The sequence below is a fragment of the Odocoileus virginianus genome, chromosome 31, assembly GCF_023699985.2.
Source record: "Odocoileus virginianus isolate 20LAN1187 ecotype Illinois chromosome 31, Ovbor_1.2, whole genome shotgun sequence".
Classification (NCBI taxonomy): Eukaryota; Metazoa; Chordata; class Mammalia; order Artiodactyla; family Cervidae; genus Odocoileus; species Odocoileus virginianus.
The window spans coordinates 16,730,119-16,756,843 of NC_069704.1; the positions used below are offsets into that span (position 1 = coordinate 16,730,119).

General features: G+C 38.1%; 1 protein-coding gene across 4 annotated transcripts in view; it reads right to left on the reverse strand.

Moving 5' to 3' along the window:
• Positions 1-26,725, reverse strand: part of SLC44A1 (solute carrier family 44 member 1) — a 208,509-nt gene that overhangs the window by 30,313 nt on the left and 151,471 nt on the right. For 2 of the 4 annotated variants that reach the window (XM_020869460.2, XM_020869463.2), the window contains 3 exons: positions 24,925-25,161; positions 23,053-23,133; positions 17,769-20,118 (listed from right to left, as the gene is read on the reverse strand). In XM_020869460.2, the coding sequence (XP_020725119.1) occupies positions 20,095-20,118; positions 23,053-23,133; positions 24,925-25,161 (342 nt within the window). In that variant the 3' untranslated portion in view covers positions 17,769-20,094. Of the gene's footprint in view, positions 1-17,768; positions 23,134-24,924; positions 25,162-26,725 lie in introns of those variants that run through there. The other 2 variants (XM_020869461.2, XM_020869459.2) reach the window with 2 other exon arrangements.

Sequence of the window (26,725 nt, forward strand, 5' to 3'; positions counted from 1 at the left end):
TCTTATTGGGAGAACTCCATGGACAGAGGAGCCTGGAGGGCTATAGCCCACGGGGATGCAAAGAGTCGGACATGACTGAGTGACTAACATGCAGACACTGCTCTATGTACTTTACATGTAATAAATATAGTTAATCATCACAAAAATGTTCTTTGGTTGGGCACTATTATAACTCTATTACATAGGTGGGAAAATGGAGGGCCTAGAGATCTGATGCCCAAAGTCATATAGTTCATAAGGGATACAAGTGTGCTTGAATTGGAGTTCATGTTCCTAATTAATCACTGTAATGCATTACCTTTGGGTAACATGTGAGAGATGTAAACTTCTGTCTCATTTTGGCAATAGTTATTTGGGGAGTTTTTTGTTTACTCACATCCAGAGTTGGTCTTCTCTACTGGAATCTTCTCTTGGATTGAAATTACTTAGCAAGGCTTGGGCTTGGTCCTTCAGTTAAAGACTATTCCACCCATTTATCTTCTCAGGTCTGCTTAGCTCCTAAGACTTGTCCTTTTGTAATTTGGATACACAGGATCAGTTCCCAGAATCAGGCTTATGCTGAAGAAAAATGGGAGATATGACCTAAAAAAGAGGAGAGCAAGCCTGGCAGTCCAGCAAATACATCGTGGCCATGTGGTCCTGTATATGGGAGAGTCCAAGGGCTTTGGGTTGTTTTCTTTGAGTGTTAGAGTTCTTTAATCTGGGTATTAAACCCTTATCAGTTACATGATTCACAAATATTTTCTCCCATACTGTGGGTTGTCTTCTCGTACCTTATAAAAGTGTCCTTTGAAGCAAAACATTTTTAATTTTCATGAGGTCCAATTTACTTATTCTTTTGTTGCTTGTGCTTTATTGTATCTGAGTAACTATCGCCAAATCCAAGGTCATGGAAATTCACCTGTTTTTGTCTAGTAGGTTTGTAGTTTTAGCTCTTATATTTAGGTCTTTGATCATTTTTTAGTGAACTTTTGTATATGATGTGAGATAGGGGTCCAGTGGAGTTGTACACACATTATTTATTGGAAAGACTATTCTTTCCACATTGAGTAGTTTGGCAATCTTGCTGAAAAATCAGTTGAAAACAGACCACACTTTTATTTATGTACTTTTAATTCTTTCTATTTTATTGATTTTTATATCTATATGTGTGTCAGTATCCCCATTGTTTTGATTGCTATAACTTTGTAGTTCAGTTCAGTTCACTTCAGTCACTCAGTTGTGTCTGACTCTTTGTGACCCCATGGACTGCAGCACACCAGGCCTCCCTGTCCATCACCAACACCCAGAGCTTACTCAAACTTATGTCTATCGAGTCAGTGATGCCATCCAGCCATCTCGTCCTCGGTTGCCTCTTTCTCCTCCCGTCTTCAATCTTTCCCAGCATCCGGGTCTTTTCCAATGAATGAGTTCTTTGCATCAGGTGGCCCAAATCAGCTTTAGCATCAGCCCTTCCAGTGAATATTCAGTACTGATTTCCTTTAGGATTGACTGGTTTGATCTTGTAGTCCAAAGACTCTCAAGAGCCTTCTCCAACATCATAGTTCAAAAGCATCAATTCTTTGGCACTCAGCTTTCTTAATGGTCCAACTCTCACATCCATACATGACTACTTACTGGAAAAACCATAGCTTTGACTAGATGGACCTTTGTGGGCAAAGCAATTAATGTCTCTGCTTATTAATATACTGTCTAGGTTGGTCATAGCTTCTTCCAAGGAGCAAGCGTCTTTTAATTTCATGGCTGTAGTCACCATCTTCAGTAATTTTGGAGCCCAAGAAAATAAAGTCATTTTGTTACTAATTTTGTAGTAAGTTTTGAAATCAGGAAATGGTAGTTCTCCAATTTTATTCTTTTTTTTCCACAATGTTTTGGCTATATGGGCTTCCTTGTAATTCCTTATGAATTTTAAAATCACCATTTCCATTTCTACAAAACAAGAAGACCTTTAGGATATTGATAGGGATTACATGGATTTGGCTTTGGGTACTATTACCATCCTAACAATATTCATTCTTCCAATCCATGAATGTGTGTCTTCTCATTTACTTTTGTCTTTGTTCATTTCTTTCAATGGTATTTTGTAGCTTTCAATGTGAACATCTTGTACCTCCTTGGTTAAATACAATCTCGGTATTGTATTCTCTTTGATGCCCTTGCGAATGGAAATGTTTTCTTCATTTCCTTTTTGGATTGTTCATTGCTAGTGCATGGAAATAAAACTGATTTTTATGTGTGGAGCTTATATCCCATAACAATACTTAAATTGTTTATTAAGTCTAATTGGTGTTATCTGTAGGAATTGCTTATGATTTTCTATCTATAAGATAATGTCATCTAAGAAGAAAGTTTACTTCTAATCTGAGTGCCTTTTATTTCTTTTTCTTACCTAATTACCCTGGCTAGGACCTTCAGTACAAATAGTGAATAGAAATGGCTAGAGGAAAAAAAAAAAAAGAAATGGCTAGAGGGGCATACTTGTCTTGTATTGATCTCAGGTGGAAAGCTTTTGGATTTTTACCACTGAGTATGAAGTTAGCTGGGGGCTTTTTGTAAACACCCTTTAACAGGCTGAGCAAGTTTCTCCCACTGCTGTGACAATGATTCTTCCTTCTAAAATGCAAGTATCAAGTATTCCCTTGCTAAAAATCCTGCAGTGAGTCCCTGTTTTCTTCAGCATGAAATCAAGTCCCTTAGTTTAGCCCACAGACCCTCAAGATCCCATACCTGTTGGCTTCTCCCTTTTCGTGTTCCCACACCTACTCTTCAGTACAGTCACAGACATCATTTCTTCACATGTCGTTCCCTCTGCTTGGGACACTTACCTCCCTTTCTCAAAAGGCTTCTCTACCTTATCACATCTCCATCTCCTGCCCCTCCCAGCTTCAGGCAGTCTCTGTGCTACTCCTGTTAACTCCCTTAGAGCAGGTGGTACATTATATCACAATCATCTGTTTATCCCTTCGCCTTCTGAACAGTCCAGGAAGTTTTGGAAGGCAAAGACTAGGTCTCTTATTTCTGTATTCTTAGTGAATACAGGACTCTGTAATATCTTTGGAATAAACAAATACTTCCTTTCTGTTTCATTTATACTTATGAACGTGTCTTATAAGTCTTAATGGAGGCTGATCTGGATAAAAAATGAGGTAACAAATTCAGTTAAAGCATCAGGTAGTTACGTGCTTGGACTTTACCAGCTCAGGTCCCCAGTGTGAGAGCCATATGCAGATTATTTTTGTTTACACAGGAACTTGAAGGGGGTATATTACCTTTTTCCACAAGAGGATACAATTTGATAAATCTTGCTGTAGTCCTTTCTTTTAAGGTTGCTAGGAAGCTCCAAGTACTTAATGCTTAATTGTCCTGTAAATATATTAGTCCTAGAGTCTAGCGTATTTGTTTCTTCCTGTTCATGTCTTTGTTTTTCTATTTTAATAATCTTATTTTGCATAAGCTTTTTTGGGAAAAAGTGGTGCATAAACACATAAATATATATATACACACTAAAAATACACTGTATGTGTTTCTTTCTAGCAGCGAAGCACACAGATGGTTAAGGAGACAACGCAGAAGAACAGAGTCAGAGCTACTGAGAAAACGTCTGTCTGCAGTTACCTTCGCTGTAAAAGCTTAAATGCAAATAAGAAATTAGGTAGATTTTCTTCATCAGGAGATAGAAAAAAAAAAAAGCTGTCGGCACAGAGAAATACTTTTAGTCCCTCAAACTCCTTCCCAAACTCCTCAAAGTCCTTCCAAACTCCTTTCCAAAATCTCATTACAGAGATTTTGCATCAGACGGCACTGAGAAGAAAAGGTAAACACTGAATTCCAACATTCAGTGAGTTACGGATTCAGAGCCTGGATGGACGTGACCATCTGAAGCAAGTCCCTATCTTGAAATGAAGAAGTCGCATACCCCATGCTGAGTGGACCCCACCGTACCCTTTCCATCCCCCCCAGATTTAGTTAGTCACAGGTCCATAATTTCCACCGGAATCTTCCTCTTCCTCCTTCCCCCTCTCTCCCAAGTCTCTCTCGACAACACTCAACTGATGTCTGAACGAAGGTGCACAACTCCCATATCCCCTCTGAGGTCACTTCTTGACTCTGGGTTTTCTAAACGACTGAGGTTTCGTCTGGTTGCTATACGATGGCCCGCGCTATTCCTCTGGGTAGAATCTTCTCCCTTCCCCCCTCCGGCCCTTTCATCATCTGGCCAATTCCCCTCCTTCTTCAGGACTCAGCTCAGACAGTTTCTCCTAATAACCCCAGAACCCCTCTCTGTGTGTTTCAGATGCACTCTCATTGCCACCTGTCTTGTTCATGGGGTCCTGAGCTACTTCAGATCAGGGAGTTGGTATTTTCCACTGAATTCCCAAAATACAAATCCTACTGCCCAGAGAAGGTCCCAGGAAATGTTCGCTGAAAAGAAGTGAACATGCTGGAGATACACTCAGTAAACACATCGAAAACAGGCCTCACTCATATTTTCCACAGACTATGATATGTGGACCTCACCAACTCCACTACTCTATCACTTATTTTGTCCCCTCCTAATTCTTCTACATTCATTAAGTCCTTCCAACTCCTCCCTCTTACTTTTCCCTTCTCTAATTAAAAATTCCCTAATCCATTTGGATTTGACTTAGATTTTTCAAGGTGAAAGCCAACTGTGCTAAACAAAATTTATTAAATTAATTTTTTCTTATTCATTTGAGGTATAGCTTTAGCTCTTAAACTCCAATAAATAATAGAATTGGAGGGACTGTCTTTTCTACTCTATTGGCCTATTATCACACGAGTTTATGGTCATTTTATTATACTTACCTGGATATTTGCTTTTTATGTTAATTATATTTTCATTAAAAACTATAGAGGTTATTAAAAATATACTTCAGTTCAGTTGTTCAGTCGTGTCTGACTCTTTGCAACCCCATGGACGCAGCATGCCAGGCTTCCCTGTCCATCACCAACACCTAGAGCTTTCTCTAATTCATGTCCATCGAGTTGGTGATGCCATTCAACCATCTCATCCTCTGTCATCCCCTTCTCTTCCTGCCTTCAATCTTTCCCAGCATTAGTCCTTCCATGAATTGGTCTTTTCCAATGAGACAGTTCTTTGTGACAGGTGGCCAAAGTATTGGAGTTTCAGCTTCAGCATCAGTCCTTACAATGTATACTCAGGACTGATTTCCTTTAGGATTGACTGGTTCAATCTCCTTGCAGTCCAAGGGACTCAACAGTCTTCTCCAACACCACAGTTCAAAACCATCAATTCTTTGGTGCTCAGCTTTCTTTATGGTCCAACTCTCACATCTATACATGACTAATGGAAAAACCATAGCTTTGACTAGATGGACCTTTGTTGGCAAAGTAACATCTCTGCTTTTTAATATGCTGTCTAGGTTGGCCATAGCTTTTCTTCCAAGGAGCAAGCATCTTTTAATTTCATGGCTGCAGTCACCATCTGCAGTGATTTTGGAGCTGCCCCAAAATAAGTCTGTCACTGTTTCCATTGTTCCCCCATCTATTGGCCCTGAAGTGATGGGACCTGATGCCATGACCTTCATTTTTTGAATAATTAGGTTTAAGCCGGCTTTTTCACTCTTCTCTTTCACTTTCATCAAGAGGCTCTTCACTTTCTGCCATAAGGGTGGTGTCATCTGCATATCTGAGGTTATTGATATTTCTCCCGGCAATCTTGATTCCAGCTTGTGCTTCCTCCAGTCCAATATTTTGCATGATGTACTCTGCATATAAGTTAAAAAAGCAGGGTGACAATATATAGCTTTGACGTACGCTTTTCCCAATTTGGAACCAGTCCATTGTTCATGTCCGGTTCTAACTGTTGCTTCTTGACCTGCATACAGATTTCTCAGGAGGCAGGTCAGGTGGTCTGAGATTCCCATCACTTGAAGAATTTCCCACAGTTTGCAGTGATCCACACAGTCAAAAGCTTTGGCCTAGTCAATAAAGCAGAAATAGATGTTTTTCTGGAACACTCTTGCTTTTTTGATGATCCAGCGGATGGCGGCAATTTGATCTCTGGTTCCTCTGTCTTTTCTAAATCCAACTTGAATAACTGGAAGTTCTCGGTTCATGTACTATTGAAGCCTGGCTTGGAGAATTTTGAGCATTACTTTGCTAGCATAAGAGATGAATGCAATTGTGCAGTACTTTGAACATTCTTTGGCATTGCCTTTCTTTGGGATTGGAATGAAAACTGACCTTTTCCAGTCCTGTGGTCATTGCTGAGTTTTCCAAATTTGCTGGCATGTTGAGTGCAGCACTCTCACAGCATCATCTTTTAGGATTTGAAATAGCTCAACTGGAATTTCATCACCTTCACTAGCTTTGTTCGTGTGATGCTTCCTAAAGCCCACTTGACTTTGTACTCCAGGATGTCTGGCTCTAGGTGAGTGATCACACCATCATGGTTATCTAGGTCATCAAGATCTTTTTTGTACAGTTCTTCTGTATATTCTTGCCACCTCTTCTTAATATCTTCTGCTTCTGTTAGGTCCATAGCATTTCTGTCCTTTATTGAGCCCATCTTTGCATGAAATGTTCCCTTGGAATCTCTAATTTTCTTTAAGAGATCTCTAGTCTTTCCCATCCTATTGTTTTCCTCTATTTCTTTGCATTGATCACTGAGGAAGGCTTTCTTATCTCCCCTTGCTATTCTTTGGAACTCTGCATTCAGATGGGCATATCTTTCCTTTTCTCCTTTGCCTTTAGCTTCTCTTCTTTTCTCTGCTATTTGTAAGGTCTCCTCAGACAACCATTTTGCTGTGTTGCATTTCTTTCTCTTGGGTATGGTCTTGAACACTGCCTCCTGTACAATTTCACGAACCTCCGACCATAGTTCTTCAGGTACTCTGTCTATCAGATCTAATTCCTTGAATCTATTTGTCACTTCCACTGTATAATCATAAGGGATTTGATTTAGGTCATACCTGAATGGCCTGTGGTTTTCCCTACTTTCTTCAATTTAAGTCAGAATTTGGCAATAAGGAGTTCAAGATCTGAGCCACAGTCAACTCCCGGTCTTGTTTTTGCTGACTCTATAGAGCTTCTCCGTCTTCATCTGCAAAGAATATAATCCATCTGATTTTGGTATTGACCAACTGATGATATCCATGTGTAGAGTCATCTCTTGTGTTGCTGAAAGAGGGTGTTTGCTGTGACCAGTGAGTTCTCTTGGGGAAACTGTTAGCCTTTGCCCTGCTTCATTGTACTCCAAGGCCAAAGTAGCTTGTTACTCCAGGTATCTCTTGACTTCCTACTTTTGCATTCCAGTCTGCTATGATGAAAAGGACATCTTTTTTGGTGTTAGTTCTAGAAGGTCTTGTAGGTCATCATAGAACCCTTCAACTTCAGCCTCTTTGGCATTAGTGGTTGGGGCATAGACTTGGATTACCGCGATATTGAATGGTTTGCCTTGGAAACGAACAGAGATCATTCTGTCATTTTTGAGATTGTGTCCAAGTACTGCATTCTGGACTCTTTTGTTGACTCTGAAGGCTACTCCATTTCTTCTAAGGGATTCCTGCCTACAGTAGTAGATATAATGGTTATATGAATTAAATTCATCCATCCCAGTTTGTTTTAGTTCACTGATAAAGAACTATAGAGGAATATTTTGAATATTTAAATACAGATAAGCAAAGAAAAAATTAAATTACCGTAATGTCACATCCCAGAGATAATCATTGTTCTCATTTTGATGTAAAAAGAGTGGTAGCTGACTCTCACTTAACCATATTTCCAGAATAACTAATGCCCTCCACTCCTCTGTAGATTATACTGGCTAATGTCCATAGCAGACCAAATGGTCCAGGAGAAGAGCCTATGTGCTCTTCTCAGCATCGGTGGACCGTGTCTAGCAAGAGTCAGGTATGTTTATTTCAACACATTATGCCATGTGCTGTGATTATTGAAATGGTACGATTATTAAATATTACATATATGATAAAAAACAATGAGTGTGAAGAGAGTAATTTCTATGAAAGCTAAGGCAAATGCTTTGGGAGGACTCTATGCAAGTGAAAGTCACTCAGTCATGTTCGACTTCCATCAGGCTCCTCTGTCCATGGTATTCTCCAGGCAAGAGTACTGGAGTGGGTTACCACCCCCTTCTCCAGGGGATCTTCCTGACCCAAGGATCAAACGTAGTCTCCCACACTGCAGGCAGATTCTTTACCATCTGAGCCACCAGGGAAGCCCTATTGGAAAGACTCTGTAAAGATACTAAAACTACAACTCTTGAGTTAAGTGTGCATGAGAATTATAAACATTGGAAAGAAATAAAAACCTAGCAGTCTATACTCAGCTTGCTGCATTATTCAGCATCTCTAAATTATTGGTCCATTTTAAAGAAACCAATATTTCACATTATTACATTTTTTTTGGTGGTTTACATTATTGGTATGTTTAATGCTGCCAAAAGAAAAAGACAATAGACAAGTTCAGAAGACTTAAAGTGTCATATATAGAACTAATACTTATGTCAAAGCTTGGCTGATAATTATTTACTTTTTGTAGTTTAAAAAACATTTCTTTTATAATGACTTTCCTCCTTAACCAGATTTTTCAATTAACCAATCAACAAGCAATGCCTAGAGAATTGGTTAAGAGAGCATCTATTATATCCTCAGTCATTTAAAGATATATAAACATATTGATTTTACATAAATGAGATCATGCTATAAATATTACTTTATGCCCTTTTTCATTGACTATATTATAGACATCACTTCAAGTCATTAAAAATCAGAACATTTTTAATACCTACCTGGTCTCTCTCACTGAACTTCCATTTAATGTTTCCTTTTATTAAAGATTTAAAACTATGTACCTTTCTTGCTGTCTTCTTCACAAGACTGACAGAAAACTTGGAGTTAATCTTATGGGCAGTCTAGGGTTTCTTATACAGCTAATCTCCTTTTCTCAATTTTCACATGCATTTAAAAAAATTAAAAAAAAATTTTTTTTTTCTAAATTTTCATATTAAAATTGTTTTTTGTTGTCAGCTGGAAGAATCCCTTCTGGCAGATAGAACAGATCAAACACAAACCCCTAATATCCTGTCTCCAAGTGTGAGGTCACAGTATGAGTTCGGTTGAGTGAAAGCCCTTTTGCTTTGCCTTGAAGGCAATTCCTTACTCTCACCTCTCTGGTCTGACATACCTAGCCAGGGAGCTTATAACTACCTAGAGAGCTTTAAGACGCCTACTGAAATTGCTGATAAGCCCAGGAAATGGTCTAAGAGCTTAGCTTTGCATTTTCTGGAAGCCTAAATGTAACCTAGGTACATCTTCTAAAATTATTTTTCTCAGGATTTGGAGAGTAAAGAAGGCACAAAATCAAATTAAAGACACAAACTATTCCTCACCTTCACTGATACGTGCAACAACTAAAAATAATAACGTGAAGAGGCCTGGCCTCGTCGGTTAGTTCCACAGCACCTGGACAAAAATAGGAGGTCAAAGGGCCTCATGAGGCTTCCCTGGCTTAGATGGTAAAACATCTGCCTACAGTGTGGGAGACCTGGGTTGTGATCCTGGCTTGGGAAGATCTCCTGCAGAAGAGTATGGCTACACACTCCAGTATTCTTGCCTGAAGAATTCAATGGACAGAGAACCCCGGCTGCTACAGTCCATGGAGTCACAAGAATTGGACAAAACCGAGCGACTGACACTTTCACCTTCAAAGGGCCTCATAGGACTCTGGGTTCTTTCCGAACATTTCAACACCTCCGGGAGCTTTGAGCACTATTTGAAGTTGAAATTTCAATCACAGCTTATATATTCCTTTAGAGTGCACAAGCAGTGTGCCTCCTAAAAGAGACCCTCTAGATTTTTATTTATTTTCTAAAATTTGAGATTGAATAAAGATTATACTTCTCATAGCCAAACAGAGAGAAAAGATTTCCGGGTACCTTTCAGGAGATGTGAGGTTTTTCACAGACTCTTTAATCACTAGCTAGTCTATATAACTAGGAATTGTGCAAATCTGCTTCAAGACTACTGCCCCCCAAAAGAGAATGAACAGTCCAGAATGGCTAATATTCTTCAGTATCTCAAACACTTGGGAGTATTTGAGGACTCTTCACCAAGGTTCTATGACAACTCCTTTTGGCAAGGTGGTAGAGATCAACAACCAGGCCTATGATCTGGGGGTTACTCAACATTTGCTAATGAAAAGCAGTCTGTACAGCAGCCTCAGGAGAAAAATCCAAAATTACATTGGATTTATCAGTACTGTTAAAAAACCTTCCACTTAAAAAACACCCTTTCAGAAGTCTCCAGTATCATTTAAAATATGATTAGTTTTAAACAAGCTTGATTTTTTCCAAACATTAATGGGGGCACAGCTATTGCCTAAATTTTGGCACAACATAGTTGCACCAACTCACCAACTTAGCCAGGCTTCGATTTATGTGCAGGGCACTGTACCAAGCACAAGTGTTTCCCATGGCAAACGTTACCTAACAGGCTTTTCCATTCTGCCTGGTGATTGAATTCAGTTCCAACCTTCGTACTCAGACTTTGTACTCAGAGTGACTCAGACTCCAGCTAGGAAGGCTGGCCAGGCAATGGCTGAACTTCGTACTCTGGAAATTAGGTTTAACTTAGTATATTTACATTTATGTTTCATACTTCAGGGATCCTAGAACATGCTGAGACACACTGGAAAGAAATAGCTGGGGAATTCCAGAGCAGCCGTGCAGTATATTGACCTAATTTGAAAACAAGATGTTGCCCACAATCACGTTGTATTGCTGAGTTAGCAGAATATGCCACCCCAAAGTATGACTGCAGAAGTTCAAGACATGCCATTTTCGTGAAAATGCTGCTTTGTTATATTGATTATTTTGAGCTGTAGGCACTTGAAAAACAGCAAATGCAGGCCGAGGCATTCTCTGAACTCTCCTTATCTCCCTAGACAGATTCTCTAAAAAAACCTCAAATGTCATAAATCCCTTTCTCAGGAGTTTCATCAGTCAGGGAAGACTGACTCTTAACACAGAACAGATGAGAAGTCAACACCACACCCAGACACACTTTGTCACAAGCTATCATGCCTCCCATCTATTCTTCTAAGGGCCTGTTCATCTTTCCTAAAAATCATTTACTCTCCTCTAAAAGGCCTGCATCCCTTCTCTCCTTTCCCTATTAGGCTGGTATTTAATTTGAATTCTAAGCCACTATTACTCATTTTTCCCTGGGTATCTCACATATATACATGAGGTACACATGTTAATAAACTTCTGTGCGTTTTCCTCTTGTTAACCTGTCTTCCATTATAGAGTCTTAGCTAAAACTCAGAAAGGTAGGGAAAACAATTATTTTGTCTCCTCTACACTATCCATCACGACTCTGGGCATGGGAAAGTGTTACGACACAGCAGACAAGGACATTATTTCCTATAAAATTTTATTTATTACATAAAAAATTCTATACATTTGTTAGACTAAAATACAGTTTTCATTATAATTCTGGCAACTGAGTTAGTACACAGAAAACTTAGCATTAGATCAGCACTTTTGCTTCTAGATCATATTTCTGCACAAGGAAAACATTTCAAAGCTCCATTTCATATTGGTTCTTTGTACTCTGAAGCCAGATGGAATTCCATCCAATTCAGAGCTCGTGGAAGTTAATTTCCCAGCAAGATTTGATAACTCCAGAAAGTTAATTGCTTAATATACATATTTTTAAAGTCCTCTGAGAGCACAACCCTCTGTAAAGTCTGTACTGGGTCAAGAACGACAGCCACAAATACTACAGGGCTACAGCCGTGTCCGTGGGGCATGTTCAAGCACCTACATGTTTATTTCCCCACTTGAATACAGTGTAGTGGCACTGTAATAAGGAAATATAATAAGGGGAAAAAAATTCAAAATAATGCTAAGGTAAAAGATACCAAACCAGGGAATTCATGGAAGGCTTAACTGTGATCCTACAGTTTGTAGTGGACAAAGATCAAACATGATACAAAAATTCATTGTGACACTATGAAATAGGAATGCAAATGGCAAAACAAAACCAAAAAGACAAAAAAGGCATCAGATTGAGAAATATGTGGCACCACAACATACTTCTCATGGTGGATTACAAAGCAGTGAGACACTGAATCACACTGATGGGCCTGTTCTGCTCAAATCACCCCATACACTGAACAGGATCTGACAGTGGACGTGAGACTCAGAGTCTGAGAGATGAAGAGTAGGTGGTAGGTCCCTTAGCACTGACTGATCTTTCAAACTTTGCTGCTTTATTCTAGGAGACTGTTCTAACTTAGGAGTTCAGAAAGGCTGTGCTACAAAGTACTTTGTTGGACCTTTGGTCTTCAGAAGATATGCTTTTGTCTTTGGTTGTTTTCCCAGTATCCCTGTCATTTTGTTAGGTACCCTCCACACTTTTCTCCCCACTCTTTTGTTAGTTGTAACAAACCAAATCAGCCAACAGCCCACTGAATTAATTTCACTGGGTATAAGATCCACCAGACATGCACTCAGTGATCAAGGATATTCTGAGACAATATAACTGAAACTTCATTATGGGCTCCCAGCTTCTTTCATAGGATGGAAGAAATCAAGAGAACCTCAACACCACCATAGTCTAGTAGTACTAATGCCACATAATGGAAGAAAAGTAACCTTCTCCCTCTGATGTCTTTAAAAATCAAAATTGGCCAAAACAAGAGGGCCAGAAAGTTCTGAGAACAACTACTAGTACCCAGAGGATGGGGAAAATGTACTCAGCAGTCTGTCTTCAATCATCAGTTTCAAAGCTGTCCTAGCATTGTTTCATTCCTCTAAATTACTTCATACTACTTTTGAAAAAAAATTCTGGCCTAATGTTCAAAATGGTAAATGATGGAAGTGCTCACATTTTCTAGCGGCACGTAGAATGGTCTGCAGGATGCTGGTAGGAGTTCACTCCAGTCCTGTGCCCATTCATTTTCCTCAAGTCTTCTCAATGCTTAATCACATAGAATGGTTTAACACATCTTCCTCAAAAAATAACTCCAATCTCTGAGTTGATGAGATGGGTGGATCAGATTCCTAGGCAAATGTCAGGACGTTCCTCCTGTCACACACTTGTATGACAAAAAGGCGTTATCAAATGTGGATACTTACACTGGACTTAGGCCCTTTCCAACCCAGTATGGGAACTTCCATTTGTGGTCTCTCTCTTTACTACTGTGGAAGTTTCAGTAGAGCTCTTCTAGGGGTATGGCATGGGGAAGGGAGCTGACTTCTTTTTTAGTTTTTGCCTGCACCCCAGGCAAGCGGGACCTTAGTTCCCCAACCAGGAATCAAACCCATGGCCCTTGCATTGGAAATGCAGTCTTAACCACTGGACAATCGGCAAAGTCCCTGACTTCTATTTTCTTCACCAGTCAGTTGTGACATTTCCATTGCTTTCTTCAGCTTGAAAATACAGGTAATATTTGATGTCTGACTGTAAGTCATGACCACTGGAATCAAATCTTAGAATAACTTCAGACTCTTTTAAGGATGTCTGCCTGCTTTTTCAAGGGCCCAGAGGACCCTCCATCACTCTTAATAGTAAGGGGGTGAAGTGAAAGTCGCTCAGTCATATCCAGCTCTTCGCAACCCCACGGACTATGCAGTCCACGAAATTCTCCAGGCTAGTATACTGGAGTGGGTAGCCTTTCCCTTCTCCAGGGGATCTTCCCAACTCAGGGATCAAGCCCAGGTCTCCCACATTGCAGGCGGATTCTTTACCAGTTGAGCCACATGGGAAGCCCAAGAATGCTGGAGTGGGGTAGCCTATATTCCTTCTCCAGGGGATCTTCCTGACCCAGGAATCGATCAGGGGTCTCCTGCATTGCAGGCGGATTCTTTACCAACTGAGCTATCAGAAAAGCCCAAGGGAATAACTGTAAGGGGGTAAATGTGAAGAAATTCTAATGAAGGAAGGTGAAGTGAATGTGTGCAGTGAATGTGGGACCACTGGCAGTGGTCCAAATCTGCTCTAGTGGTGACTGGAAACTACTCAAAATGGGAGGAAACACCTCCCCCACCTCCGCCAATTCAATGCTTGGAGAAAAACAACCTTTGACTTTCTCCCCCCAGCATCTGCCACTAAAAATTTTTGCCAACTATGAACTACAGTGAGGTTGCTAATGTATCGTCTTCAAATGTTCTCAGTCATGCTGACTGAGATATATTTTTAGACAGAGATCTACTGTTAACACTATGCCATAAATGTCACATCCGAGCGACAATGTTGAAGAATCTAGTGTTTTGGTAGACGGATAATTATAGAGATTTCCTATTTATTTCCTTTTGGATTTTCTTGTCCATTGTAAATAATTTGGTCCCTTGCCAAAAATTCATCCCAGGACACAGACATCCTCACACTTTCAAGGAAAGAAATCTTGGAGATTCAGTGTTGATCGTCCTGTTTTTCATTCACATTGGTGTGGTTTCTACTTTCAAACCTGGTACTAAATTAAAGTTTTCAAGCTATAAAAAAAAATGATTCCAGAAAACAAGGTCCTACTGTATCAGAGAACTATATTCAGTATCCTATGATAAACCATAATGGAAAAGAATTTTTAAAAATATTTATATCTGAATCACTTTATTGTACAGCAGAAATTAACACTGAAATTGGTAAGCACCACCTTAAAAGAATCTTTACTGGAGGCCTAATCACTACTTCATTTCAAAACACAAACCAACTTTAGAGTAGCCTCTGACTTGTGTTCATTAGGCTCTAAGGAGGTCAGGTGGAGGCTTGCAGTCTGAGGGTCCTGAAATTCTACCAGTATTTTAAATATTCATAGGTAGGCTATGAGACTTTGACAGAAAGGTAATTCATTGCTTTCATAAGCTTCTCAAAGGGCCCCTTGGTCCCCACAAAAGATTACAAACCTGCTTTTGGATGCATGCATGCCAAGTCACTTCAGTTGTGTGTGACTCTTTGTGACCCTATGGACCATAGCCCACCAAGCTCCTCTGTCCATGGGATTCTCCAGGCAAGAATAACTGGAGTGGGTTGCCATGCCCTCCTCCAGGGGATCTTCCCACGCAGGGATCAAACTCGTGTCTCTTATGTCTACCTGTATTGGCAGGCGGGTTCCTTACCTCTGGTGCCACCTGGGAAGCCCCGTGCTTTTGAATATCAAATATTAAATTCATGTCTTAGCAAAAAAAGTGAGAGATTTCTGAAACATTTGGAAATTACGATCTTTTGATGTTCAGCTAGATCTTGACTAGACTATCAGTTATTTGAAAGCTTTACTATTCTGAATTCCCTGGTCTACAGTGTTATTTCTCAGGAAATCATTCATGCTGTAAAACTGAGTATCAAAACTGAATAAAATAGCCTAATATTTGTGTCCCTAACAACTGCATGTCTTCTTTACAAATTTACTAATGAATTCCTTTAGAAAATACCAAACTTAAATCCTTCTTATCTAATTTAGAAAAGTGATAACTGTTCCTGTGATATTTAAATGGAAGCACAATTTGTCTTTTACACATATAAAAAGGATATGGGGAGGAAGAGAGGATACTGTATTATTTCCATAGAAAAAGTTTTCCACAGAAATTCTCAAGTTTAAAAACTTTGTATTGAAGTTTTTTATAAGAACGATATTTTCAAAGATTTAAATCTTGGATTAAAATTTCCCTCTTAATTAAAACTTGGGAGAATAAGAATTTGACTCAAATTTATGAAACATGAAGGGGGAAAGCATGCTATTTAAAATTTTTAAGTGTATACAACATGCTTTTTATTTTGTTTTCTAAGTTTGCCAGCTTTATGTTTTCTTGGCACATTCAAGGATTCTGTTTTTTCACAATGTGGGCTGTGTGCCATGGAAAAAGATGAGCTAATTCTAAAAGCAGCCACTGTCAATGAAGAAAGACTACTTTTCAAATGGGCCAACATGTATCCCTTAGCACATGAAGATACATGAATATGCATTTAAAGCAAAAGGCATTCTACACTGTGAATATATAACACACAAAGCTCTGCTTTATGCATTTACTCAGGAACTCACAATTTTCTAATATACATCCACAGACCACATCTTAACAACTCTAGGCAAGCCATTATAGTGCACTTTTCATTTGTCAGATGGAATATATGAAGAGAATACAGAAATTAACTGTGGCAGGTACACTGATAAGCCTCCATACTCTGGGGATTTCATTTTTATGTTTTTAAGTAATAGTAAAAAAAAAGAAGAAAAAAAGCAGTAGAGAACTTATTGAAAGGTAAAAACTTATAAAGACCTTTCTGAAGGAAATGTCTCAGAGGTTATGTTAAGGCTACTGGAAACTCCAAAAATTCAAGTGAGGTTACTGATCAAAAATAAAATAAGACATTCAGGTCACCATCACTATCAGCTCTAGTTTTGGAAATGACCCCAGAATTCTACATTGAAGGCCTTTCAGTGGTCTTTATTAGCTAGTAGTGGTGCTTGGTGGAAACGGTCGGGGCTTTAGGGGCATTAATATGGCCTCATGAATATTAGGTACCTGTAGTTTCCATAGGTTTTTTAAGGGAGAGGGTGGGAGGAGCCTTACTCTGGTTTCAAGCAGTTCAGGACCACAATACAGGAAGGAGTCATCTCCTCACTACCCTCTAGTGGGCTGAAATCCTGAAACTGCCCTGGAAGATAACAGAGCCCTTGGCAGACCAAGATCAGTGGTATTGGGAACTGGCAGCTTAATGCCCTTTGCTGAAAAAAGAAAAAAATGAGTCAGGGAGCATCTGTACAAAGGGAAAACTTATTTGCTACATAACTTTTAAATAGACTCAGTGAGGGCCCCCTCCTCAACCATTATGGAAAAAGTTGAGGGACCAACACCCAGTTAAGCTACTTAAATTGCAGTAACTTAGGACTTAATTATACAATGGGATAGGATAAAAGCTCTAATCCTTAAACATTAAACACTGCATTAAATGGTTTAAAGGAACAACCTGCTTTGAGCTGTGCTCAATCTGTGCAAGGATTATACAATCCCAGTGCTCTAGCTAAATTCCTAATGTTTACCTAATGTACTGGTAAGCCTCCCATAGAAGATGGGTCTCTCGGATTTATACGGAAATATAACCTTTTCCCTCCCCTATCATATACAGCAGAGCTTACTCTTCAGGCAGGAGCCCAGAAAGTGAATCAGGCACCAGAGCCTGAATTTTCCGATGGCAGCAACGATTATGATTGTGATCACCCTTGACGAGAGAGGATGCTAACTACAGCTCTGGAAACAGGCGTCCTGAACATGCTTTTGAAGATGCACCACAGAAAACGACAAAAACTGTAACACAGAGTCAGTGGTTTATAAAAGTATTCAGGTAACCACATTTCACAGATAATTTTTGTTCTTCATCTATTCTTCTCACGTGGGCAGAGATGGAGGCAGGGAGCAAAATAGCAGGAAGGCAGCCCAGAGCTAGCTGAGGAATGACTCGTGATGAATGAAAGCGGCAGCAGGACTATCCAAACATAACCTCAAAACAGTCAAATATTGCTAAAAAGCCTGTGAGTTGTTCTAAAATGCCTCAAGGAATGAAGCTCATGAGAGAGTGATATTTTATAAATCAAATATCTCTCTGTGTGTGCCTGTGTAATATTATGCCTGTGCATAATAATATATGCACATCTGCATATATACCTGTACGGCACACACATTCACTGAAGAGGAAACAGGCTGGCAATTAATTTGGAACACAAATGACATGGTTACACATAGATCATAATTTCTAAACACAATGTTAGTAAAACAAAATTTATTTGTAAAACAGGACCTGTTATATAAAATGGCACACAATCCAGTTATACAAAAATACAAAATTTCTTTCTGATTACAGTTCTAGTTGCAAATGATAATTAGAAAGCATTCCTGGTGGCTTCCAAATAGCTGAGATTGCGAGCATACAGAAGAGGGAGCAGCAAGAGTCCATGGTGCTGGGATGTCCAAGTGAGCAGAACCTAACTTCCAAATTCAAGACTTCCAGCAGGTCACTTTGGAGGGACATCTCCTAAAATAACTAGCGCCTGGAATGTCTTCTGTTTTGATACCCATCTTCTGGACTCTTGCCAACCCTAAATTTAGTTCCCAATGTTTCTTAATGTCCATAATCTGTGTGGCTATGAAACAGAAGGTATGCTGAATTTTCTTACATGATTTGCTCTCTCACCTATTTGGATGATGATTAGTTACATGATTATATTTATTCCATTTCAAATGATATAAAAGAGTACAATGATACCGTTTAGTGACATCAGATGTTAGATGTTAACTTCTGGAGGATTATTGTTTCAATTAGCTACTCTCATAATGTTCTTTTCTGTGATCTTGCCAAGACATGAGCTCTTGTTTCTTTTTTTTTTAAATTTCAGACTCTTATTGCAAATATTCTGAAAAGTCAGAAATATTACATGAGCTTTGAAAAGAAACCAAGGCATTTAGCAAATTTTAGCCTAGCTAAAGAACACGGATACTTAAAAAAAAAATACAATTTACCTTTTGCAGCAATTTAAAGGTCCAACCCTTTGAAAGGAAGCACATTAGCAAACAGCTGCTTATTAAGCCCTAGTGACATTAATTGTATGCATTTCCATAATACCGGTCTAATTCATTTTCTAATTCTGGTAGGAGGCAATGCTTTCTTTCAAAAGATTCTCCTTCCATGGAATGATAAAATGCTGAGGCTTTTCTTTTTTTTTGTACAGAGCCTGTATTTAGTGCAATAAGTTTAAAAAATCTGCTCTGAAATATTTACTTTACATTAACAAAAATAGCTTTTTTTAAAAAAATTGTAACAAAAAGGAGTTATCGCATAAACAGATCATGAATTATTCTTAGCAAATTACACTTTTTTTTCTTAAAGCATTCACCATTACAATAAGCAGAACAATGGAATATTAGCCATTCATATCTGGTAAGCTTCAGGAATTAAAAAAACCCCCCCAAACCCAAAACCCATCCCCAAACACAAAGAACGTTCAACACTTGAGGATCAAAATGTTAACCAATTCTTCAGTTAAACATTGTAGAATTCTGGATACTCAATGAATTGCCAAGAAGAGGAGCACCTGCCAGTATGTTTTTAAGATTTTACAGCAAGCATTTGAATAAAACGGCTGTTTAGCTCTAAGCCACTAGGGTTCCTCTGAAGCAGAAGCCCAAGCACTGGAATTTTCAACGCTTTGTGTTCTCCCTTTTTTATTCCTCCCAGCATTATTTACTCTGCAAACCGATACACAGAAACTTAAAGGCTAAACTTGCTGGGTGCCCCAGCTTCCTTTCAAATCAGGCACACGAATGTGTGGAGGATGCTACTAACATCAAAAGAAAGAAAGACAAAATGTAAGAAAAAAGTTTGCATAAGAAAGATTATCTACCCTTTTCTTTTTTACCTACTCTCTTTATAGAAGCATTAGGGTAAACTACAAATACCTGAGGAGTTGGTTACTTTTTAATGTTGGCTGACAAATGCATGAGCTATTATGAAAATGCCCAAATTGGGTCCACTTCTATGTTTCTAAAAGGAAAATGACATGGCTTCTTTGATTGGGGAAAACTGATTGGACTAAGTCCTTATTAACCTGAAAGCATATGCCTAGTCTCATCCCACTAGGACTTATGCATCAGTAAAATAAGGTCTTGATTTTATGCACACATCAGGGAAATCACCCCTGAATAAACTTTAGACAGAGGATTCAGTACAATAATTTTACCTAATTTAAATAACTAAAGTTAAAATCTCCTCTAAGTTATTAAAAATGTTAATCAGATATGAATCTTAACATTTCCATTAAGACAATTACAATTGAAAACATTAAATGATGGCAGTTGCCTTGTAAAAGCCACCCGTATGAAAGGAGTACATGTTTGACAAAAATAAGCATAAAAAAGGTATTAAATCCCTGTTCCTTTTCTCTGATTTTGGCTGATTATGTGTGTGTGTGTATATACGTATACATATATATACACACATACATATACATATATACACACACCCACACACACAAATACATAGTTATGTGTATATATTGTTTTGGAATGTCAATGGGTTCCATAACGATCAGCTAGGTTCAAGCAGAACTTGCTCCCGAAGCCTAGAAAACAAAGTCATACAGAGTATAATCTTAGACAGTTATCATTAAAAGGAGATCATGAATGATGTTACAAATACACAGATGGTCACAAACGGCAATAAAGCAAAATGGATTGAGAATCCCTCTTCCCTGAACCTAAATTCCAGGGGCTGAAATTCCTGTTGAAATTCACACTTCCCTCTGGGTCATCTTTAACATAGGCAGAGAATTCATCTCTAGTTTACACTGCTCTAGTGCCCAGGTTTTTTCCTCCATTTTCTCTGTAAGTTTCTCCTGTATGACAAAAAGCAAAAGGCCAGAATATCTTTTTCTTAAACCTCTATGTCATATTTGGTAAATTTTTCTAAAATAATTTTCAAAGATGTACAGAAAAGACCTTACAAACCTTCAAAGTTTCCTTAACTAGTGAGGCTCTCTCTCAAATAAAAAAGTCTTAAGAGGAAAATTGGAAGTACTTATTTTAGTTCAGTGATTCCCTGTCAAAAGTAAATATTCAAATCTTAGGTTTCTGCACATTATTTTATAGGAAAAAAACCTCCTATATTAAACTATTGCATTAAAAAGAAACACAGTGAACTCAAACAGCCAGTGTTTCTATAGATGATGGTCTGTTAACAGAACTTTCATCTAAGGGAACAACATGTGAATTAAACCAAGCAAATACAAACAAGCAATCCTAAATTCAACCAAGTCCCAAACCATAGGAGGGAATTTCTCAGATAATTCTTTAGGGACACACATAAGATGCTGGTGGTAGTTGAGGTCAACTCTTATCATGCATACTACAAAAGATGAGAAGTAGAGGTACTGATGAGATTTAAAAGTTAAAAGATTTAACTACGCTGTGAACAACAATTCACACTTCTCTCACAGGGACTTTTTGAACCACTTAAAATATAATTCTTACAGATCAAATGCTACAGTGTACAAAGCACCAGGAAAACAATGCACATAAAAGATGTATTTGGATACACAGCAGAGGGCTTTGCCATTAATCTGCAAGCAGTGAACCAATGAACAACACAAAATAAAGGCAGAATGAAGAATTTAATGCAGTTTATGAATTAAGGGAAATTAATTCAAAACTGAAAGTAATATTAGGGGGAAGAAACCCTTTCTACATTTTTGGCTTCTAGTAGAATGACACATAATGCAGGCAATTCTCCTAGTACTAATACCTATGAATGAGGGGTCTAGGTAAGAGCAAATATATTTGCATTCTGGTATGCCACAAGTCAGCTAACTTTGCCCCAAGAATAATACAGAAATACCTGCTAACTCATGGTCAGAGTAGCTAGTACTAAACTTCTAATTATTTCTCCCTTTCTTTAAATGCTTATCACTGAAGAATGGTTTAATGTAAGCTTCAACCACTTAAAAAGAGAGAAAAGAGGGGAGAGTAGTTTACATTTTAAGATTGTATATGTCTTTTAAAAGTTTTAAGTTTGAAACCTTATTTTATGAACAATTAGGACAACCAAGCGGTGGCAAGGAGGAAGCTTTCCTCATTTTTCCAGACCACCTTGGAGTTGGCAGAATTTTCACTTCAACCCCCTCAGGCTACATGAAGTTAAGGGGATGCAGAAAGAAAAGGTAGGAAGGTGAGGATCCTAATAGGAGAAACTGGTGATTAGTGCCCCTTCCCTGTTCGTCTAGTTCTGGCTGATGCACAGTTAAAACTAAGAGTTTATATGGCCATTCTAGATCTTTTTATTTATGATTAGAGCGACCTGTGCCTTGGGACTCTAAGTGTTGAAGTTTTGATTTTATCATCATCAGTGCTATTTAAAGCAACATTGAAACAGATGGGGCTATAGAGAAGAGTTTTTGTCTAAAGATTCTGTTGAGGTTTTAATGCAGGTTGAATATGGAATTATTTTCTATAAACATGTACCTCTGCCACGAACACATCTCCTCTACTCCTACATACTTAAATGGACTTTTTAAAAACTATCTATTTTTCAAATTAGAGACTTATAACTCAAACCATTTATTAAAGTATATAGAAGAAAGACAAAAGAATCCTTACCTTACCTTTCTTGGGACATTATATGCAATTAGAAGGCATGTTATTTTAAATTAACTGTTTTAAGGATGTAGACAATTATATAATATTTTGAAATAAACATGCTATTTAAGAAGAATAATTTGTAATACAAGCAGTAATTAGAACAATATAGTTAAAAACATCTGTCATTATGCAGTGGTAAGAGTATGTGTGGGAAAAGCTACTCAGGATTCTCTTCCACTGGTTAACTTTAAATTGCCTTTTTCAAATGAAAAGAGAGTGGTTATATATACCACTGACCAGAGATGATTTATCTTTCTCACAATTAAGCTGAGGCTGGAGAAGACCAGATTGTCTTACTGAGTGGGAATGTGGGTGTGGATGGAAATAGCCTTGTTTGCTACTGAAAAATCACTTAAGAAACAAAGAAAGTACAGTCCAGGCAACAGAAGAAAAAGTCAGCAAGGGGGAGAAGACAGCAACATAAACAAACCAATATTAAAAAGGGGAGAAATATGAATTTCAGCAAGTTGAAAGGAATTGCTATCATCACTTCTAAAATGGTAAGTATTAAACTGTCAGTTCAAGTGCACAACCAAATGTTCAGTCCCATGAAAACTAAACTCTGATAGCTAAACACACAAAAAAAATGGAAACTGCCAAGTTCACCTCAGGGACAAAGAGATCCCCTACCCCCGCCATGAACACTGTTCCTTTCAGCTTACTTTTACAGAAGGCGGTCTCAGCTGTGACAAGAATTCCGCCATCCAAGTGATGGGTAAACACACAAACAGAAAGAGCAGCATGTCCTGCGTGATACAGATAACAACAGCTTCTCCTGAACAAGTGCAGTCAGTGAAGAGAGAGAGAGAGAGGAAGAGAAAGTGAAACTCCTGGAGGGCAGCTGCCTCCTCATCACCACCTACCATCGGTTTTAGCTCTCTGGCATCAGCAACGCCTCCCTTACCAGCTTCCTTCATTGCTTTCCTACTGTTTTCCACAAACTCCTGAAAAACAGGGACCAGATTACATAAATTCTTAGGTCTTTTCAGACTTTAGATGGTAGATGATTTCTAAAGAATATTGACATGTTTGACTCAGTAATGGTAAATGGATGGCCTAGAAAAAACCAGCAATAAATAATGTTTGGTACCATACACAAGAATGGCTCAGTTTGAGGGTATGGACTGCAAGCTGTTGATATAAAATCTTTTTGCCCACCATTCCTCGTGACAATCTTACTTAGACTCAGAGATGTTTAGTTATCTGGAAGAGAAAATAACTCTTGTTTTTTAGAAAAGACTATTTTCTCACCCTTAGAATATTATTTGTTATTTTACCTTTTTCCATATCAAGGCTAAATAAATGAAACAAGAACATTTTATTCCATTAAGCCCCCTCTTTAAAATAACCCTAGGAGGTAAAAGAAAGCATTCACACTACTTAGTATACTATACTATTTTTACCAAGGCATAAATAAGCTACTTTAAAAAATTGTCTATATGGCCTTGAAATTATTCCATAAAGCAGGAAGACAGGGAGTAACAACCAGAAACAGCTGGTCAGAAGCAGTTAAAATGGGATTATGCCCCAAAGGAAACATTTCTATCCTGTCAAAGTTTATGGAGCACTTCCTCATTCAATATCCTCATCATTCTTACAGACAAGACTAAAATGAGAAAAACTATATTTTTCACTCTGTTTTTCATCAGTGGCTTAAAGAACAAAACAAATCCCTCCTTCTAAATGCCTTAATCACAAGAGAGATGCATTGCTCTTAAGTCAAGTTCAACGATGAGAATAATCAGGATTATAATTGAGATTATGAAAATGTCCAAAATGTATCTGGTGACGTTCTTAATAACAGAGATAATGAGTACCAAGTAGGTCAGTTGAATCATTTGGAATTTTTGAGATTGAAAAAAAATCTATATTATTTATTAATAAATTTATTTTAGATTTAACTGGATAAACCATATTACTGGAAGATGTTTTGCTATCTCAATGTCTAATGTTTAAACTTCAATACTATTCATTCTTGAGATAGGACTATTTCACAGATTAATAGCAAAGTATTATTAAAAAGCATCTTTAATTTGGTAGCATTTAACATAGATCCTAGTATTTAAATCATTTTAATATGGTTTCCAAATTTTTTAAAACATTTAATTGAGGTTCTAATATAGGGAAGCTGTAGAGGCTATGTAACTACAAAGAATATGTTATCTTTGTAAAGGTTTGGATCTTGACTAATGGAAAACAATACAATCTACCAGTCATGGGTCTGATAATCTGTATTCATTACAAAACATCTTCAATTTGGCTTGGCATACCTAGGATTATGAGTTTTAACAGGCTGACAGCAATAATATTTAGAAAAGTGGTGGATGGAGAAATACAGGTAGGCACTACAACCCAGGAAATAAAACTTTTCATCTTTGAATCCTGATTCAGAAAAGTCACTTAGAACATGAGTGGTCCAACATTGCAGTTTCAAGGGCTAAAAATGCCTATTCAAGTTCACCTAACGGCAGAGACGAGGAGAGCAGTACGGAACCATGTGAACTCAGGACTCTCAGTGGGATACTGATCTAGCTAGGTGGATTCAAATGGTCTCATTCATGCCAAATGGGTCTTCTTCCCTGACTTCCCCAAGACTAGCCTCATTCATGAGTGCTACAGATTAATTCTGAATCACTCAGTTGCATATACTGGGAATTAAACACAAAGAAGGTTCTACAACATTTATATCAGTATTTTTGATCCTTAAAGCAGTAGAGGGCATTTGATGTACTTACCATCAGTACTTTGTCCATATAAAATTCTCTGCCTGGGCTCCCATCATTGTATTTTGTATCAATGGCAAAACACAAGAATAAAACATCCACTACCATTTCATAAATGGACAGGAAGCAATGGGCGACCAGGAAAGCAAAGAGGCAGACGATGATCAGAGGCAGCACCCACACTGTGTAATCTTGTTGGTAGTTGAGCAGCATAACCCCAGTCAGACCCGTGCCGCAGACGATCAGCACCTGAAACGGGGAAAACAGAGACCATACTTAATAACCTCCTGCAGAAAACCTCTATTTCTTCATCATCTGCAGACTTACAATCCTCTTTATTATTCAGAAATGATGGCTGTATGAATTCATGCCACCTCAACTTACAAAGTGTAATCCATAGATACGCATGTACATGTGTATCAAGTAACATAAAACATCATCCATGCTGACAATAAAAATAATCAAGTTTTCCAAATGGTATGCTTGTTCCCTAAGACTTCACTTTTTTAGCACCTGTGGCAATCTGTAAGAGAAATGTATACCTATCTTGGAAAAAAAAATTATACACACTCTTAGCATGCAGAAGAAAACTACTGACATTGCAGGGTATTGCTGTGTATTTTTTTCTAAGCATTTTTACATATATGAAATGGTATTATATAAACAAATCATTAAAAGCTCTTCATTAATATTTATATATAATACATGTTTCTTAAGTACATATTCAGCTACACTATTTTCATTCTGTGGGTGGTTTAAAATTTATTTAACCATTCTCCTACATTTGGAGACATTGTTTTCAGATATAAATAATGCTGCAACCAACATCTCTGAGAGCTTTCTCTTTGTCTCATATTTTATTTCCCATAGAACATGTGGTATGTTTAAGACAATTTGCTATGAAGTGTTGATTTGGACTATTTGTGAAGAAAGAGGTTGCCAAACACATTTATGCTGTAAAAATAAAAAGAAATAGTCATTTGCTCACTGTCAAGAACCACCTACTCTGATGCTTCATCACCACACATGCAGCACTTTAAATTTTCTGTGATCTGTTTAATATATTTTATTTCAGTTTTTCAATAACCCTATGAATGGCTTATAGCGAACATTATCACCCTTGTATTACAGATTGGGAAACATTCGTAGAGAGCCTAGCTGACCTGCCCAAGGCCACGCAGTAGAATAAAGAGCAGATACCACTCAAAAAATAGTCTTGTCATGACAACACCATTGCTCTTTCCAGGTAAACATTCAGCAAATACTTGGATACTGATACATCACAGTAATAGGTACACTGAATCCTAGCGGCACTCTTGCCCAGCACTTTACCTGGCTTAACATCAAGCTGTAAATAACAAAGAAAAAGAAAGAGGCCTCAAGAACCGCAGCAGCCTTTCCTTGCCCAGGGTTGAAGCCAAGAGACTGGGAATTCTTTTGTCTTTCCCCTACTGTCTGTCAACACCAAAGCATCTCTCAGTCACCATTATCTTAACCAGGAATTATAATACATCAGAGGATATACTGGGTTAAGCAACAAATTGTTCCCTCTCTCAGATGATTTTGTGGCAATACATTTATGAATCTTCTCTCATGATGAGTTATTTCTGGGGTAATGTCCACAAACAGCTAATTAGGCCCATTTTCCTTCACTCTTCTGGTTTCAGTTTTTTTTTGGTTTCAATTTTAGAGTGAGTTATTTCTTACCCTCTTCTTCAACGTTTTTACATCTACCTGATGGGAGAACTGAGCTGCTTTATGCTCTCTCTATGCCACTAAAAGTGAAACCACATTTCAATGTTAAAGTCAATAA